Consider the following 15,458-nt stretch of genomic DNA (forward strand, 5'->3'; position numbering starts at 1 on the left):
AGGAAACACTCAATATCATGTGAACTAGAAATAATGAGTATGGCAATAAAAACTCATCGTATCTAGGTCGATTTAAAAAATTGTTAAAAGCAATTTTAATGGGTTGACTGTAAAATTGTAAAATCCTTGACCGGTACGTCAAATATTTGTAAGAAAAGTTGAAGTAGCAATACTATGGAAAATTAAAAAAAAAACAGTTTTAATATAACTGTTCATACCTTTCATCTGTAAAATTTTATGTCAACTATAATATTTAGTATTTTCTGAGTTATAACGTTTATAAATGTAAAAATGAATGCAAAAAATACTGCATACATGAGGTGCTTAAATGGAAATAGGCTCTCTTGTTGTGACTTTGTATAATTATTATCTTGTGATTCAGGAGTAACTACTGCCATTGTTACAATTTTGCATCACAATTTTATCTAATCTCATTACACACGCAATACAAAGAAATATAATTAATGTGATGTGAGTACCTTGAAATTTTACGTGATAAACTTTTTGAGGCACGTATATACGTTTATGTCATATCGCTGTTTAATAACTTGTATCACACTAAAAGGCTGTGGTAATTTAAAGGCACAACATACTCGTCAAACTTTTTAATGAATCATCGTGAGCAGTTTAAAAATCAATCAAAAAATTTATTTTCGAAGTCCTTCTTGGCTATCTTCCTCAGTGACTCCTCTACCGCCTTACCAGTTTCCTGCACCATTTGCAAGAAGTACCCGCTGGATTTCTGCAGCAGTTCGTGGGGATGGGCGAACTCGACGGCCTGGCCCGAGCTCATCACCAGCACCCTGTCATAGTCCATGATGGTATTGAGTCTGTGCGCGATGGTCAGGACAGTACAATTACTGAAATTTTCTCGGATGGTTTTTTGGATCAGTGCATCAGTACTGAAATAAAAGGTAAAAATTAATATACAAGATTTACAATAGAACTGTTATACTGTACTTTTGGTCAACATTTGCTGTAGCTTCATCCATGACTAATATTTTGTTGTTTCTAAGGATAGCTCTTGCAAGACAAATTAGTTGTTTTTGTCCAGCGCTGAAATTCGATCCTCCATTGCTTACTTTTTGGTCCAAACTGTCTACGGAATCCTTTAGCTTTACCTAGAACCAAGAACGATTTGATTTGTGAATCTAATAAAGTCTAACAACTCCATATCACAAACTATAGAATATCCTATAAGATTATGGTATATAGTTTGGCCTTACATTTTCCAGCACTTTCCACAAAGCTTCATCGCTGGCTGTACCCAAAGGGTCGATATTATACCGCAGAGATTCAGAGAACAGCACTGGCTCCTGAGGTATGATAGATATTTTAGATCGCAGAGTGTTCAAATCGACGATAGCAGTATCTATGTCATCTATAGCGATAGAACCTTCTATGGGGGCTAATCTAAATAGACAGGTGATGAGACTTGATTTTCCTGCTCCTGTTCTACCTACTATACCGATCTGAAAGACATTGTTCCGAAAGATAGCAGGAGGTATATTTTGGATATAATGAAAACCTTACCTTTTCCCCAGGTCTTATGCAAAGGTTCAAATTCTTCAGGACGGCTGGCTCTTCTGGTACATACGTAAGAAAAACGTCGTTGAAAGTGACCTTCCCAGAATGTGGCCACTGTTTCATCAATCTATCTCTATTGGCAACCTCATCAACAGTCTCTTTTTTAATATTTATGTATTGCAGAACTCTTTCCACGCACACCATGGTGTTGATGACGTCCATGGTCATGGCGATTCCATACTGCAGCAGACCTCCTAAGATGGAGGAGTGGGTTATGACCAGTCCGATGTCTCCACCATAGGTAGGTCCTACAATCATATATATGTAATAAATTGAATATATTTAGCCTACACATTGCAATATTTCTTACCACTTCGAAGGACCAGAAACTTCAAGGTCACTATCACCAAGAACACCTGACATAAATTGTCTACGTAGAAACCAAACACCTTATTGTATAAGATCACCATGTGCCACGTACTGGTATGAGCATCTTGAAGGAAATCAAAATATTTCTTTAGCATAGATTCGGCTCCGGTTGATCTTATGGTCGGCAATCCGTTCATGGTGGCTGTTATTTGAGAAAAAATTGGCGAGCGATCTAAATAAAAAACAGTTGTTCTAGTGTAAAAACTATCAGACTTAAACTTACTGTTGGCTTCCAACTTGACTATTTGCAAGAGAGTTGGCAAAAAAATTACCAGAATAAAGTACATGACAACTATTGCCACCAAAAGAGGAATCAACATCCATGGAACAATGACGCATACCATAATAAGACTTCCAAATATTACCAACCAAGACTGTAAAGCCCACAGGAAGGCCCCGGGCAGTACTTCATCTACAGAGCCTAGGTCTTTAGAGAATCTGTTCAGAATTCTACCTAATAAAAAATTGCGAAAGTTCTTAAAAGTTTTACTAAATATATGATTTACCTGACGGGTTTGTCTCAAAGAACCTTATAGGAGCGTGCAATATATTATTCAGCATTTTCTTGTGCAATGCTTTTGAGGCACTCTGGCAAATTATGCAGAAAAGCATCGGCCTAGTGGTGCTTAAAATGATGCAACAGATCATAAGTCCAGCGTAAACACATAGGTAGAAGTAATTGTCGTGTGAAGAATCATCTTTCACTTCAGTATCGTAGTAATGGGTAGAGATATTCACCATACGAGTTAGATTTGTTAAATTCGTTAAGAGGTAAATGTCGTTTTCAGTGGAGTTGCTACTGGGAATTGTAGAATGAAGACTCTGTTCTTCTTTGTTTGTCCTATAAGTATTGTTATTTTCTTTATTTACATATGTATTGATTTCTATTCAATGTTCTATTGAAAGAAGGAAAAATAAAGATGTACAAATACCTGTAGCATCTAGTAGCAATTATTATCACTACTAGAACCATTTCCTCGATATCATGTACTTACCAATAAGTAATCCACATATCGGAGGCATTCAAAATGATCTGGCCAACTACGAAAATTACTAAAATAGTTACCAAGGGACAAATATTCATGCCTGAAGACAAATACTTAAAGTATGTGGAAAAAGACACGTCTTTAGATATTTCTTCGTGTTGATCTATTTCTTCTTCGTATATTGTACTCTGAGAAAATAAATAACTGATCAATAGATTCATATTAAGTATGTCCAAATTCAGTAGCAACAACTTAAGAATTTTGTAAACAAACTTTTTGTTGCACGTAAACCAATGAAATATTTATAGTTGTTTATACTGTTTACTATTATGAATTTACTGGTATACAAAATGGAAAGTAAGATTACCGCATGTGAGAGAACAGAATCTGTCCTTTTTGGGAATTTAGTCTTGGTACCCTTTTCTTCATCATTACCACCTTGTTCCGGTAATACCTTATTCAATTGATTCAAAGCGGTCTCAAATATCTCGTCATTTTTCAAAGTTTTACAAATTCTACCCTGAAATCTTATAGTTAGAAGACTCGTAAGTATATTTTAAAGATCATACATCTTCCAGAACCAAAATGATATCCGCTTGCCTCAAGAACTGTAGCTGGTGCGTCACTAGGATTCTAGTTTTGTCCTTTAGGTAGTTCTTGATGCACTCCTCGAACAATTTCTTAGCCACGTGAGTGTCAACAGCGGACAGGGGATCATCTAGGAGGTAGATATCGGCGTCTAGGTACACAGCTCTAGCTAGATTTATCCTAACACGTTGTCCTCCACTCAAAGACACCCCTCTTTCACCAACCATGGTGTGATCTCTGTAAGGGAATTGTTGAAAATCCTTATACAGCGCACAGGCCTTTACTATTCTTTTGTATCTAAACAAAAAAAAACATTTTAAATGCAAGAAATAAATTAGACATCTACAAAGTTGTAACGCTAGTAGCAGCAGCAGGAGTAAAAATATAGGTAGTAGCAGTAGTTTATTGTTATTTTATTGGCTTACTACTCACTTGGTCTGTAGAAACTTTTGTCCAAAGAGGATGTTGTTTCTTACACTGGCGACAAATAGCCATGGATCCTGAGATGCATAGGAAATTTTCCCAGCTACGTCAACTTTCCCGACACTAACGGGCATTTCCTTGAGCAGCAAATGAAGAAGAGAGGTTTTGCCAGATCCGACTTTACCCACAACACAACATAAGGTTCCTGGTCTTATATTTAGACACACATCAGTCAGTGTTAAAACGGTTGGGAGCCATCCAGCTCTTAGATCTGTTACTTTTATATGCCCTAACTCTTTATTTATAATCGTGGTATTATTATTACTCAAGTCTGATGCTTTTTCGCCCAATGAAAGAAATTTTTGTAGCCTCTTTATGGATACTATAGCTTGTGTAAGACTTTCTAATGCGATGGGAAAGTAGAAGCAAAGTGACACTTCCAGGGCATTGAGGAGTAAGGCCGTGGAAAAGACCACATCTCCTGTGAGTTTGTTTCCTAACAGCACGTAAGTCATTATGACCAAGAAAAGAGAGAGTCTTTCTGTAAAAACTAAGATGGCCACGGAAAGCCCTTTTATGTAGGATCCTTTGGTGATCGTGTTAAGCTCAGTCCTAGGTTTAAAAATACTGTGTAAGTTATTAAATTACATATTAAATAGACAAAAGTAAAGTATAAATGCCTTCATAATCCTCAGAAATTGTTATGGAGATATAATAAATTGTACTATTAGCTTCCCAACTTAGTAAGGCTACTTACTTCCTTATCATGGTCACAATTTTTTCGAATGGTTTTTCCCAGGCGTACATTTTAATTACTTGAATTCCAGAAACGATATCATTCATAACTGTCAGTCTTCTTCCAGTCAGTTGAGCAACTCTAGATCTTAGTTTTCCTTGAACTTTCGATAAATACCCTAAGATAAAATGCTCAATATACAGGCTGAATTTAAAATCTATTAGCAAACATGGAACTTTTATTTGCTTTTTTAGATACCTTGAATTGGTAGGGCCTCTATGACAATGAACAACATCCCAGGAAAACAAGAAATTCCAACCATTTGATACATTACATAGCCTACCAGAATGACTTGCAAAGGAGCACAGTAAATGTAGTGGAAGAATACGGCAGCTGTGTCAATTCTTTGCATATCGTTAGACAATAAATTGACTATTTCGCCAGAAGCTGTTTGGCTTAAAGACGTGAGGCTTAGTTTCAGGATCTGAAAAGTAAAAAAATAGAAGAAATAAGAAAAATAATATTTTCAATGCACTCACTTTTCTGTAGAGAAGAGAAGAACAAGCTACTTTAATTCTAGAACCGTATATTTGACCGTAGGTAGAGTAATGAGTAAATATGAAAGTAGTCAAAACGTTTGTGAGAAAAATACCAAGACACAAAATCCATCCTAATTCTATTTTGGCATCGGCTTTCCTGAAAAATTTGATGTATTCTCCCAGAAGACAAGGCTGGAGACTCCTAGAAGGTATTATTTTTATATTTTTACAAAAACTTGGAAACGATTTTTAAATACAGGGTATTAATGAACTTATGTCAATAAATTAATGGGGTGCAAAAGGAGCAAAAAACTGAGTTAAGAAACTGAAAAAGTCAGTTTGTACATTGTTGTAGTGATTGATGTGCTGTTTTTCGAGAGTACATATAACAACCGTATTTCCAAGTTTTCTTTTGAACACGGCGCATTTATTTAGCAATCGTGAATATTATGATATGCTCATAATTTATGGCGGAGCAAACGAAAATGCCCACAGAGCTTTTCTAGTGTACTGTGCAAGATATTCTGGACGATGTTGCCCCCGCACTGTAACACAAAGAGTTTTGGACACCGGTGAAGTACAACTGCGTCGAGGTTGTGACGAAGGCCCAGGGCGACCACTAAGAATCTTAAATGTCGTAGAGATGATTTTAGATCTTGTCGAAGGAGACCGTAGCACTAGAAATATCGCACCGCAAGTAAATATTTCGCATCCTGCTGTGTGGCGGACATTACATGAAGCACAGTTGTACCCATTTCATATTCAACGTGTTCGAGCGCTAGGATTTTCCACTACGTCGAGGTTTTTGCGAATGGTTGCTTCAGGAACATGCAAATTCTCAATTTACGGCGGAAAAACTAGTTACAGATGAAGCATGTTTCAGTCGAAATGGTGTACCTACGTAACGTCCACAGCACTCACCACTGGACTATCGAAAATCCATAGTAAATACGTCGCGGTGCCTTTCAGCAACAGTTTTCAGTGAACATGTAGGCCGGTATCGTTAATAACATTTTAATAGGACCTTTTGAATTGCCTAGACGCTTAGACAGTGCTTCATATCTAGATTTTTTGCAGGAGTTATTGGAAGACAAGCCATTAAATGTTAGGTGAAATATGTGGTTACTGCATGACGGAGCCCCCGCTCACTTTTTCGGAGAACGCGCGACTTTTTCTCGATCGCTGGATAGGCGGTGACAGCCTAGTTAGATGGTCCCCGTGGTCCCCAAACCTCACCCCTTTAGACTTCTTTTTGTGGGGATAGGTGAAAAGTGGTATATTCCACGGAAGTTCATGACAACAACCAACTGCGACATCGTATTGTATATATGATTCGAGAGGACGTGGCAATGTTGCAACGCGTGGGAGCGAATTGGATACGTCGCGCTGAAGCTTGTGTGCAAGCAAATGGTGGGTACATCGAATATCTTCTATGAAAATTGGCAATTCTCAAATGGTGGCTCCTTGCAATGTTGAGGTAACCTCATTTTGACATAACGGACATGTGACAAAAATATTTGACATAAGTTCATTAACACCCTGTATTATTGGAAAAAATCACATACTTTATTGCTACTAAGATAATTAGAAGGAAACCAAATTTTATAAAGGATGTCCCAAAAGTCTTTATGATAACTTTTAACAGGCTTGGAGATTTTCTCCTTCTTTTGGCATTTTTTGTTTCAATATTCCAGTTTCTGAAATAAGTACGTTACTGTCAATGCTTATCAAGAAGTATTTAAACTACTTTTATATAAAGACCGTTATTTACTCTTAAATCTACCTTTCTAATAAATCTCCCAGAGGCTCTGACATATTTGCTTGAGATGTGTCGTATATATCTTTCATCTGCACATCGTTTCTGTATCCATATCTCAGAAAAGGACACAACCAACTGAGAAGCAAAGAAAAATATTTAAGTAAAATACGATCTGGACATATCATTTTTATTTTTATTTTGTATAATTATTTATTACTAGCCATTTACTAGAGATTGCTGCTGTAATTTAATGCTAGTTTATTTAATTTGTTTGAATTATGTTAAGTACAGAGCTATAATATATAAGAAAAAAAACTTTTTTTCAGCATCGTGCAGAAATTTATTTTGAGTGGTTTCTTATAATTATTTTCCTGCCTAGAAATTGTTCTTTATAATTAACTATTTTTACGAAAAATAATTTAAAAAAAGTAACCTAAACAATTTGAACTTACCAAAAAAATAATTTAGATATAAAATTTGCCTTAGCCTCAGGTGAAGGATTTTGATAGTTATAAGCAGCTTCCATTTTTAAATTTCTAAAAAATATCAAAAATACTTCATAGTTCTGCTAACAATGCGATTGCTATTAGTAGACTAGTTAAAAAAATTGATTTTAATGCTTATAGAAAATTAATTAGAGTGATAGTAATCAAACGTAAATACAACTATTATATATTTAAAGTATTTATTTGGCTTACCAATAATAGGTACCATTTTTTTCCTAGTTAGTCTAGTCTAGAAATATTTTTAAAAAGATAAACTGCTGTGGTAGAAACCCTTATTCTAATTGCAGGTAATTAATTATTCTTTTCTGTTCTCATTGTAAATGTAATTGGATTTTCATAGATAATTATAGATTATATTAAAAGCATCTCTTACTTAAAACTTTATTACAATTTTTTTATGAGAGGATTTGGTACTAAAACACAGGACGCTTTGAAACTTGTCTTTATTAAAATATTAAAAATGAATAATGCAACAAGTAGTTCTACAGGAACTACTTTAACGTATACAAAAATAAAAAATATTTATATTATTATAATATATTTTACTATAATCAAAATGATTATATTTTCAGGTACTTCTTGAACCATAGGATCGTTATAACTAAACTATTTGTTTTAATATAAAAATTATAATTTGTATAGTACATTTAAGTAAATGTTTTCTATTAGGAACCAAAAGTAATAAACTTTGGTTTATATGTTTAAAACAGTTTTTTTGGAAATATAACGCATCATTGGCACAAATCTGACAACAAACAGACATAGAAGTAGTCCTTATTTTCCTTATTCTAAAAATAAATTAGTCAGTTAAGTCTTAGGAGATCGATTACACACCGCTTATAATGACCATGTGGATGAAATAAAAAAAAACTTAACTATTGAAAATTTCTTGAATCTCTTGAAGACTCTTCCCTTTGGTCTCCACCACACAAAACTTGCTGAACAACAGTCCAAGAAAACAGCAGCCTGCAAAGAACCAAAAGGATTCTGCCAGACCGAAACTTATAAATAGTTCAAAATATTTAGTAAGAACAAAGGCCAAGCTCCAACTGATACAAGACACTACAGAGGAAGCAATGACTTTGATTCTGGACGGGAACACTTCACCCAGCATCACCCAAGGCAGGGGTCCAAACCCGGAATTGTAAGCCACTATGAAAACGATTAAAGTCAGCAATGGTAGGAAGCTTATAGATGAGACGTCAATTCCACGTTGTTTGATGTAGATGTACACTCCTAAAGGCACCTCGGATAATATCATCCAAATCGCTGAACCCATCAAGGTGAATTTCCTACCCAATCTATCGATAATCAAAGGTGTAGTTAAGCTGCTAAGGAACTGTACAACTCCTATGGCTATGGAGCAGATTTCTGGCGACCAAAGGGAACCAGTTTCCTGGAAAATTATCTGGGTGTAGTAGAAGACCATGTTGATACCAGTAAACTGTTGAAACACCAGTAGTCCTGTAGCCATGAAGAAAGCTTTGATAAAACCCGTCGATTTGATCACGTTGATGATTGATCCGCGGTGTTCCTCGTCTATCGTCATCTGGATTTCCGCCAGCTCTTTTTCAACATCTCCAGTTTTGAACCCACCTGAGAACAAGAAAGAAAAACGTTTCACAACTGATAAGTAACTCACATTATATGAAAGATGAAACAAAACTATTACATGAATGAAATTTAATGAAATAACTACTACTGAATTTACCTCTAATTTTCCGTAAAGCATCCTCTGCCAAATCATACTCCTTCCTAATAATAAAATACTGCGGACATTCCACTCCCACAAAGAAGAACAGTACTAGGAAAATCACCGAAATCATGGCCAGCACCAAATTGAAAGCCATAATGCTGACGTAAGGCCCCAGGGCATAAGACAAAAGTAAACCAGCACAAGTAGCTGTACTTATTGTGGAACCAAGAGCACCTCTTATAGACTTATCAGCTATTTCTCCAGCATAGTTTGGCATTATAGTAAAAGTCCCTCCAGCAGAGAGCCCAATTGTAAACCTGGCAACATAATACAGTTCCACGATGTTGCCAAAGGCCAATATTAGATGTGACAGCAAGAAAGGCACTCCCAAGAAGAGTAAGGTGATCTTCCTCCCGAATTTGTCAGCCATGTAAGCTAGGGCAAAAGGTCCAACTGCGGCACCGAGTGGTACCAGTGATGATATCCATGTCGCTTCGTCTGGAGATATGCTTCTTCCGAATGGGCTGGTGGTGTTGTTTAGGAGTTTGGGAAGGACGGGAGAGGACCAAGTAAACGAAGAGCCAGATAATAGCATTAACAAGTCGCCTGAAACAAAAACATTGATTCAGTATGACATATATCACAGATATTCTTAAATTTTAATATAGTAAAATTGCAATATAGTTTCCACTAGGTAGCAGCTTATACTAACCAATTTTTATAACTTTTGATTATTTCATTCTTAAGCATTACACCGAGACTAAAAATTGTTGCTGCATATTTTTTCTGTTCTTACAGCAAAGGTGACCTAGTTTTATTGCAACAATGCTGATTTGCTTATTATAAATATAGGTAATGTGTTTATAATTACATTTTTTTTATTTCATACATACTAATTTCATAGAATATTATCCGAGAATGCGACATTCTTAGCTTTCTTGTGATAGATTCTAAGCAACATTAAAACTTAATTTAAAATTGAAAAAAAATGTTAGTCAACACAGAATACATTTTTATTTCATGTATTCTATAATTCTATAATTAATCATATTCATTAATTCAAAACAACAACAGAACAAATTTTAAATAAACCACGATGTGAAGTCCCCACACAGTTCAAAAACCTAAAAATTTAAATAGTCAAATTTTACGTAAATTTCCCATTTAAAAGAAAATTAAAAATTATTTTATGTAAAGCCCGAGCCGGTCCCCAAGATCTGTTATTAATTGCTACGTTTGCAGTTTTTCCATAACGGAAAACTACTCAATCAAATAGTAGTTATTGTTTTTATAGATTATTGAATTATGGCCAATTTATTGATCATATGGCATTGCACAACAAGTTAATATACTTAAGCAGAGGGCACACGTCAAATTAATTACTAAATTATGTTCAGAATGAATAGACTTGCAAGGCGACTAAATTTTTATAAATATCAAAATATACAGGCTGTTACAAATTCGCTTTTCACTACAGTGATCTCGGAAACGGTAAGAGATACGAAGTAGCTTAAAAGAGGGCAAAGTTGCATAATCAGGGGACAAACATTATGCCTCTAAAAAACCAAGGCTAACGGTATTAGTTTTCGAAATATTTGAAAAAGAAACGAAATTTTGGAAATCCGTTTTTGTTTCATTTCAGCCTTCAGAAGCAGAACACTTTCTCATGGCAACTTTTTGCCTTCCGTCGAATGGCATAATTAATTTTTATATGTAACGTTTCGTCTCTCCAAGACATTCATTTTTTAAATACGATCCTAGAAATTTTATTACATTTTTTACAAGCCTTCATGACCCCCAATACTGTAGTGCCTCAGCCCGAACCAGATTCAGACGTTTTGTCGCGAAATATTCAACTTCAATGTATTCGTTCAAAATTATAACTTTTTTAAGTTTAAAATAAACTTATCATTATCACACAGCTGAATAAATCTAAAACATTTCTAAAACTGTCCGTTTTACAAAAAAATGTATAGGAACTTTTTATTACAAATAAAATTTTAAATACAATACAATTATTCAAATGTTTTTTATGGAACGAACAGTTTTAAAGTTACTTTGTTTCTATTCAACTAGGTAGTAAGACCAGAAAAAATAAGTAAGCACCAAAATTTTGGGAGTCGCAGGATAGAAATATTTAGCTGGTACATTAAATACAATTTTATAAATAATTATAAAGTTATGCTTTTCTATTATTGCAAATATTCTATTATATAAAATTAACAACATGGCTCTAAATATTACGTCGTCTTGTTCACATTCCGGTAGGATTTGGTAGTTGTATAACTATAATCAAATTCCAACGATAATTGGTACTCCAAACAGTGTTTCCATATTTTTTTGAGTTCGAATAGATGTTTTCATGCCAACAAATAATAGATACCTACTGTTTGGAGTAATAAAAAGAAACAAAGTATCTTATTTTGTTTATGTTTCCACAATAGTTATTTATGTATCAAGAAAGATAATAAAAATTTTAAACACAGAGACGTAAGTTATTATTTTAAAGATTGCATTAAAGCTCTAAATAAATTCAAAATTTGAAAAGAAAAATCTTATCAATGTCGTACAATCTAGATACGCAAAAGATATCTAACCCCACAGATTAGAATCTCAACTGCTGATGTTACGGGCAACTGTTACCCTATGGGGCCATATACCACAACAAGACCTAGTGAACAGCTAGTAATAAGTAGTAGTAAAATAATATAACTAATACAAAAACACATAACTGATATACCGAAATTGATAAATAATGCAATCATTCAAAGAAATATATTGTATTCTTGCTGTTCTATTATCACCTTTAACAAAGACTAATCACGTAAAAAAACAGCTTTTACAGGCATCTTTTTGTTTCATCGGGTGGCTTCCCTTCTCATATATAATTATTAAATACTAACAGAAACAAAAATTATAATATAAACATCAAACTTTTAGAAAAAAATGAGATTTTAAAAAGGATAGTGTCAAAAGCAAAATATTATAATTTTTCTACCTAAAAACAGTAAAATATATATTTTATTATTAGCTCTCTATTTTGAAATAGAGCTAAAAAAGTGTGACAGTTAATAATAAAATCCATTTTTTGTACTTAAAAATTCTTCCTAATTCATAGCAACATTTGGCAGAATTCCATACTTAGATTGCCGGTTTATTTTTGGGTTTGCTAGTTGTAAATCCCAATTCCCATTCAGCTATTGTCACTGCAAATGCTGGAGCAAGTATGACATGTATAAAAAAGACACGGCGGTTACCGTAGCTCTACCGTGACGGAAGGTTATTTGGGAGAGTTTGTAACTAAAAAAAAATGCCTGAACGTTAGCTGGCATGCCATTAACGACATTGACATCATGTTCAAGTTCTGTAGATACAAAGCAGTTCGATAAACAAATCCTATAATATATTTCTAGGGTGCAAGAATCAACTTCAACGAAGAATTTATTATATACATTTCTGTGCGTATTCTTCTATTATTAAATATACAGGGTGTTTCAGAAAGACCTCCCGTAAATACAGAGGGTGATAGTACGACAAAAAAATAAGAATTTTTTTTCTTATGAACTATATGTCTATCTCCTCTTGTTTTCGAGATACAGAGCGACAAAATAAAAATTTTTAAATAGAATTTTTACGAAAATTTCCAAACGGTGCGAAATATTTTTATGAAATTTGGTATTCCGGGGATATTAAGGATGCCAAATACGTTGGTCTAATTATTTTTTGTATATTTCATAGAGGGCGGTAGTTATGCTACATTCCTATTACATTTTAAGTTCAAATTTTTTTAAGGGTATGTTTTTTACCATTCCGGCTCCAGTTTCTAATACACAATTTTATTTTCTAAAAATAATGTAGGTACTCTCGTTAAAACTTCCTAATGTGGACGGTTTTTGAGAAAAAAAGGCTTTTAATTTTAATAAGTGACTTTTCTCTAAGTAGGCTTATGTCAAAACTTATTTATGGATGTCTCATAAACAACGCATATACAGGGTCGGAAAGTCCCCATGGTTCATCGGCCTACGTGAGAGCGATAAAGAAAGTCATAGAAATCCGTGCGATAGAGAAAGATGTCTATAATGAAGGCTTCATTATAGCCATATTTCTCTATCGCACGGATTTCTATAACTTACTTTATCGCTCTCACGTAAAGGCCGATGAACCATGGGGATTTTCCGACCCTGTATTCTTAGTAATATTTTAAACTCTAATTAACTTTATATCAAAATTTTAATGACTGTCATTAACAATTACTAAAATTTTGATATAAGGTTAATTAGAGTTTAAAATATTACTAAGAATGTACGCGTTGTTTATGTGACATCCATCAATAAGTTTTGACATAAGTCTACTTTGAGAAAAGTCACTTATTTTATACACCGTAATATTGTAAGAGTTTAATTAAAAGTCTTTTTTTCTCGAAAACCGTCCACATTAGGAAGTTCTAACAAGAGTACATTATTTTTAGAAAATAAAATTGTACATTTGAAATTGGAGCCCGAATGGTAAAACTTCTAACCATAAAAAAAATAGAACTTAAAACGTAATAGGAATGTAGCATAATTAGCGCTCTCTATGAAATATACAAAAAATAATTAGACCAGCGTATTTGGCATCCTTAATATCCCCGAAATACCAAATATCATAAAAATGTTTCGCACCGTTTGGGAATTTTCGTAAATATTCTATTTAAAAAATTGTATTTTGTCGCTCTGTATCTCGAAAACGAAAACAAGAGGAAATAGACATATAGTTAATACGACAAAAAATTCTTATTTTTTGTCATACTATCACCCCCTGTATTAACGGGAGGTCTTTCTGAAACATCCTGTATATAAGAAACGCACAGTACATTTTTGCTTGTTTATTTTAATTAGCAGATCAAGCCTTGACATACAAAAAAAGATTCAATAAATAATATTGCTATAATAATATAAATTTATATCCAGTATTTTATGAACTAAATAGTGCGCAGCTATTGCCTTTTTCTAAACAACTAAAATTACAGGGCGATACGTCTGGTCTTAACAGAATCAACGAATTAAATGCAAAGAACTATTTCTTCTGAAGGATCAAATGCATTATCAGAGGGAATTATGAATCCATCACTATCTAAAGAGTAGTTACGGTTTGTAACGCTAACTCCAGACAATGTGATCAACTTGCCAAAAATTTTGTCAAATGGAATGTATCGATATGCATCGTCCACACAATACGGCGTAACGTCAGATAAATATTTGGAAGTTTTTGACATTATTGATATTGTTTAGGCCATATTTAATAAATTTGAATGTGGTTTTTGACCTTTGTAGTTGTCTGATTTTCTCAGCATGAAATTTTTGTGTAGGTAAAACTTTTTCATAAAAATAACCCTTGATCGATAATTTTGGCTCATCACATTTTTTTAATTTTTTTTATCGATGGCAAAATACCCAGTAAATAAGAAAAATACATTCCTGTTTATTTCATATTTGGTATGTGTACAGATAGGGCTCTGATAAGAAATATATTATAGCACCACGTTTTTTTTTTTTTTTCTTTTGAATGGATATTATTAGTTAACTGACAAGTTTTACGCGATATAGTTATTTTTGGCTAATTGTGATAGTATTGTCATCTCCATTTTTCCTTCCTTCTTATCCAAACACTAAGTGCAACAGTTTCTGTACTGATTAGTTTCCACAAAATTTTTTATAATTTTTTTAGATACAGTCCAATACAACATTTTCATACAGATATGCAATATGAAATAAAAATATGCGAATTTCGTACAATTACATTGTTTCCCATTTTTTGTTATTTCTATAAAATTATTGTTTTATGGTAAAAATATAATAACAAATAAACATATTTATTTACGAGCTGTTTAATTGTAACTTAATGAAAAACGTGCCTACTTAAAATGCAATAGCTTGGTTAACAATTCCACGTAGTATTTTAAACACAAATAATTGCAAACTAATATATTTTATTGTGTCGTTATGTTGTAATTAAAATATAGCACTAAAAAAACGTCAGTAGCTTAACAATTTTGTAATACGTAATAAATAAATAAGGTATAAAGGGAATTCGACTAATCAGAATTTGAAAAATAAACGTTAAATAAATAAAGTGGATGATATTGAAGTACCTTTAATTATACAGTGTCGATTTTCACGACGCAGTATTTCCTCAAGTTATTTAATATAATTTTAACATTTCTAATTAATACTTTCCAAATATTGATTATATTATTACTGTTTCTTTTTATTAATTATAATTTTAATATA

General features: G+C 33.4%; 2 protein-coding genes across 3 annotated transcripts in view; both read right to left on the bottom strand.

Moving 5' to 3' along the window:
- Positions 1-598: 598 nt before the first annotated feature.
- LOC108906116 (multidrug resistance-associated protein 4-like) lies at positions 599-7,520 on the bottom strand. The gene is made up of 17 exons (XM_018709280.1): positions 7,440-7,520; positions 7,012-7,122; positions 6,794-6,925; positions 5,229-5,430; positions 4,948-5,173; positions 4,711-4,867; positions 3,963-4,565; positions 3,512-3,827; positions 3,310-3,462; positions 2,952-3,130; positions 2,463-2,797; positions 2,180-2,410; positions 1,898-2,128; positions 1,534-1,835; positions 1,227-1,472; positions 961-1,121; positions 599-902 (listed from the first exon to the last, which is right to left on the bottom strand). Exons 1-17 carry the CDS (start codon positions 7,511-7,513, stop codon positions 635-637), a joined length of 3,927 nt encoding a protein of 1,308 aa, XP_018564796.1. The 5' UTR covers positions 7,514-7,520; the 3' UTR covers positions 599-634.
- Positions 7,521-8,071: 551 nt separating this feature from the next.
- LOC108906130 (facilitated trehalose transporter Tret1) overlaps positions 8,072-15,458 on the bottom strand; it is a 53,751-nt gene continuing 46,364 nt past the window's right edge. For both annotated transcript variants that reach the window (XM_018709297.1, XM_018709298.1), the window contains exons 2-3: positions 9,205-9,795; positions 8,072-9,089 (exon numbers count right to left, since the gene is read on the bottom strand). In XM_018709297.1, the coding sequence (XP_018564813.1) occupies positions 8,365-9,089; positions 9,205-9,795 (1,316 nt within the window). In that variant the 3' untranslated portion in view covers positions 8,072-8,364. The remainder of the gene's footprint in view (positions 9,090-9,204; positions 9,796-15,458) is intronic.

The sequence above is a fragment of the Anoplophora glabripennis genome, unplaced genomic scaffold (genome assembly GCF_000390285.2).
Source record: "Anoplophora glabripennis isolate ALB-LARVAE unplaced genomic scaffold, Agla_2.0 scaffold74, whole genome shotgun sequence".
Lineage (NCBI taxonomy): Eukaryota > Metazoa > Arthropoda > Insecta > Coleoptera > Cerambycidae > Anoplophora > Anoplophora glabripennis.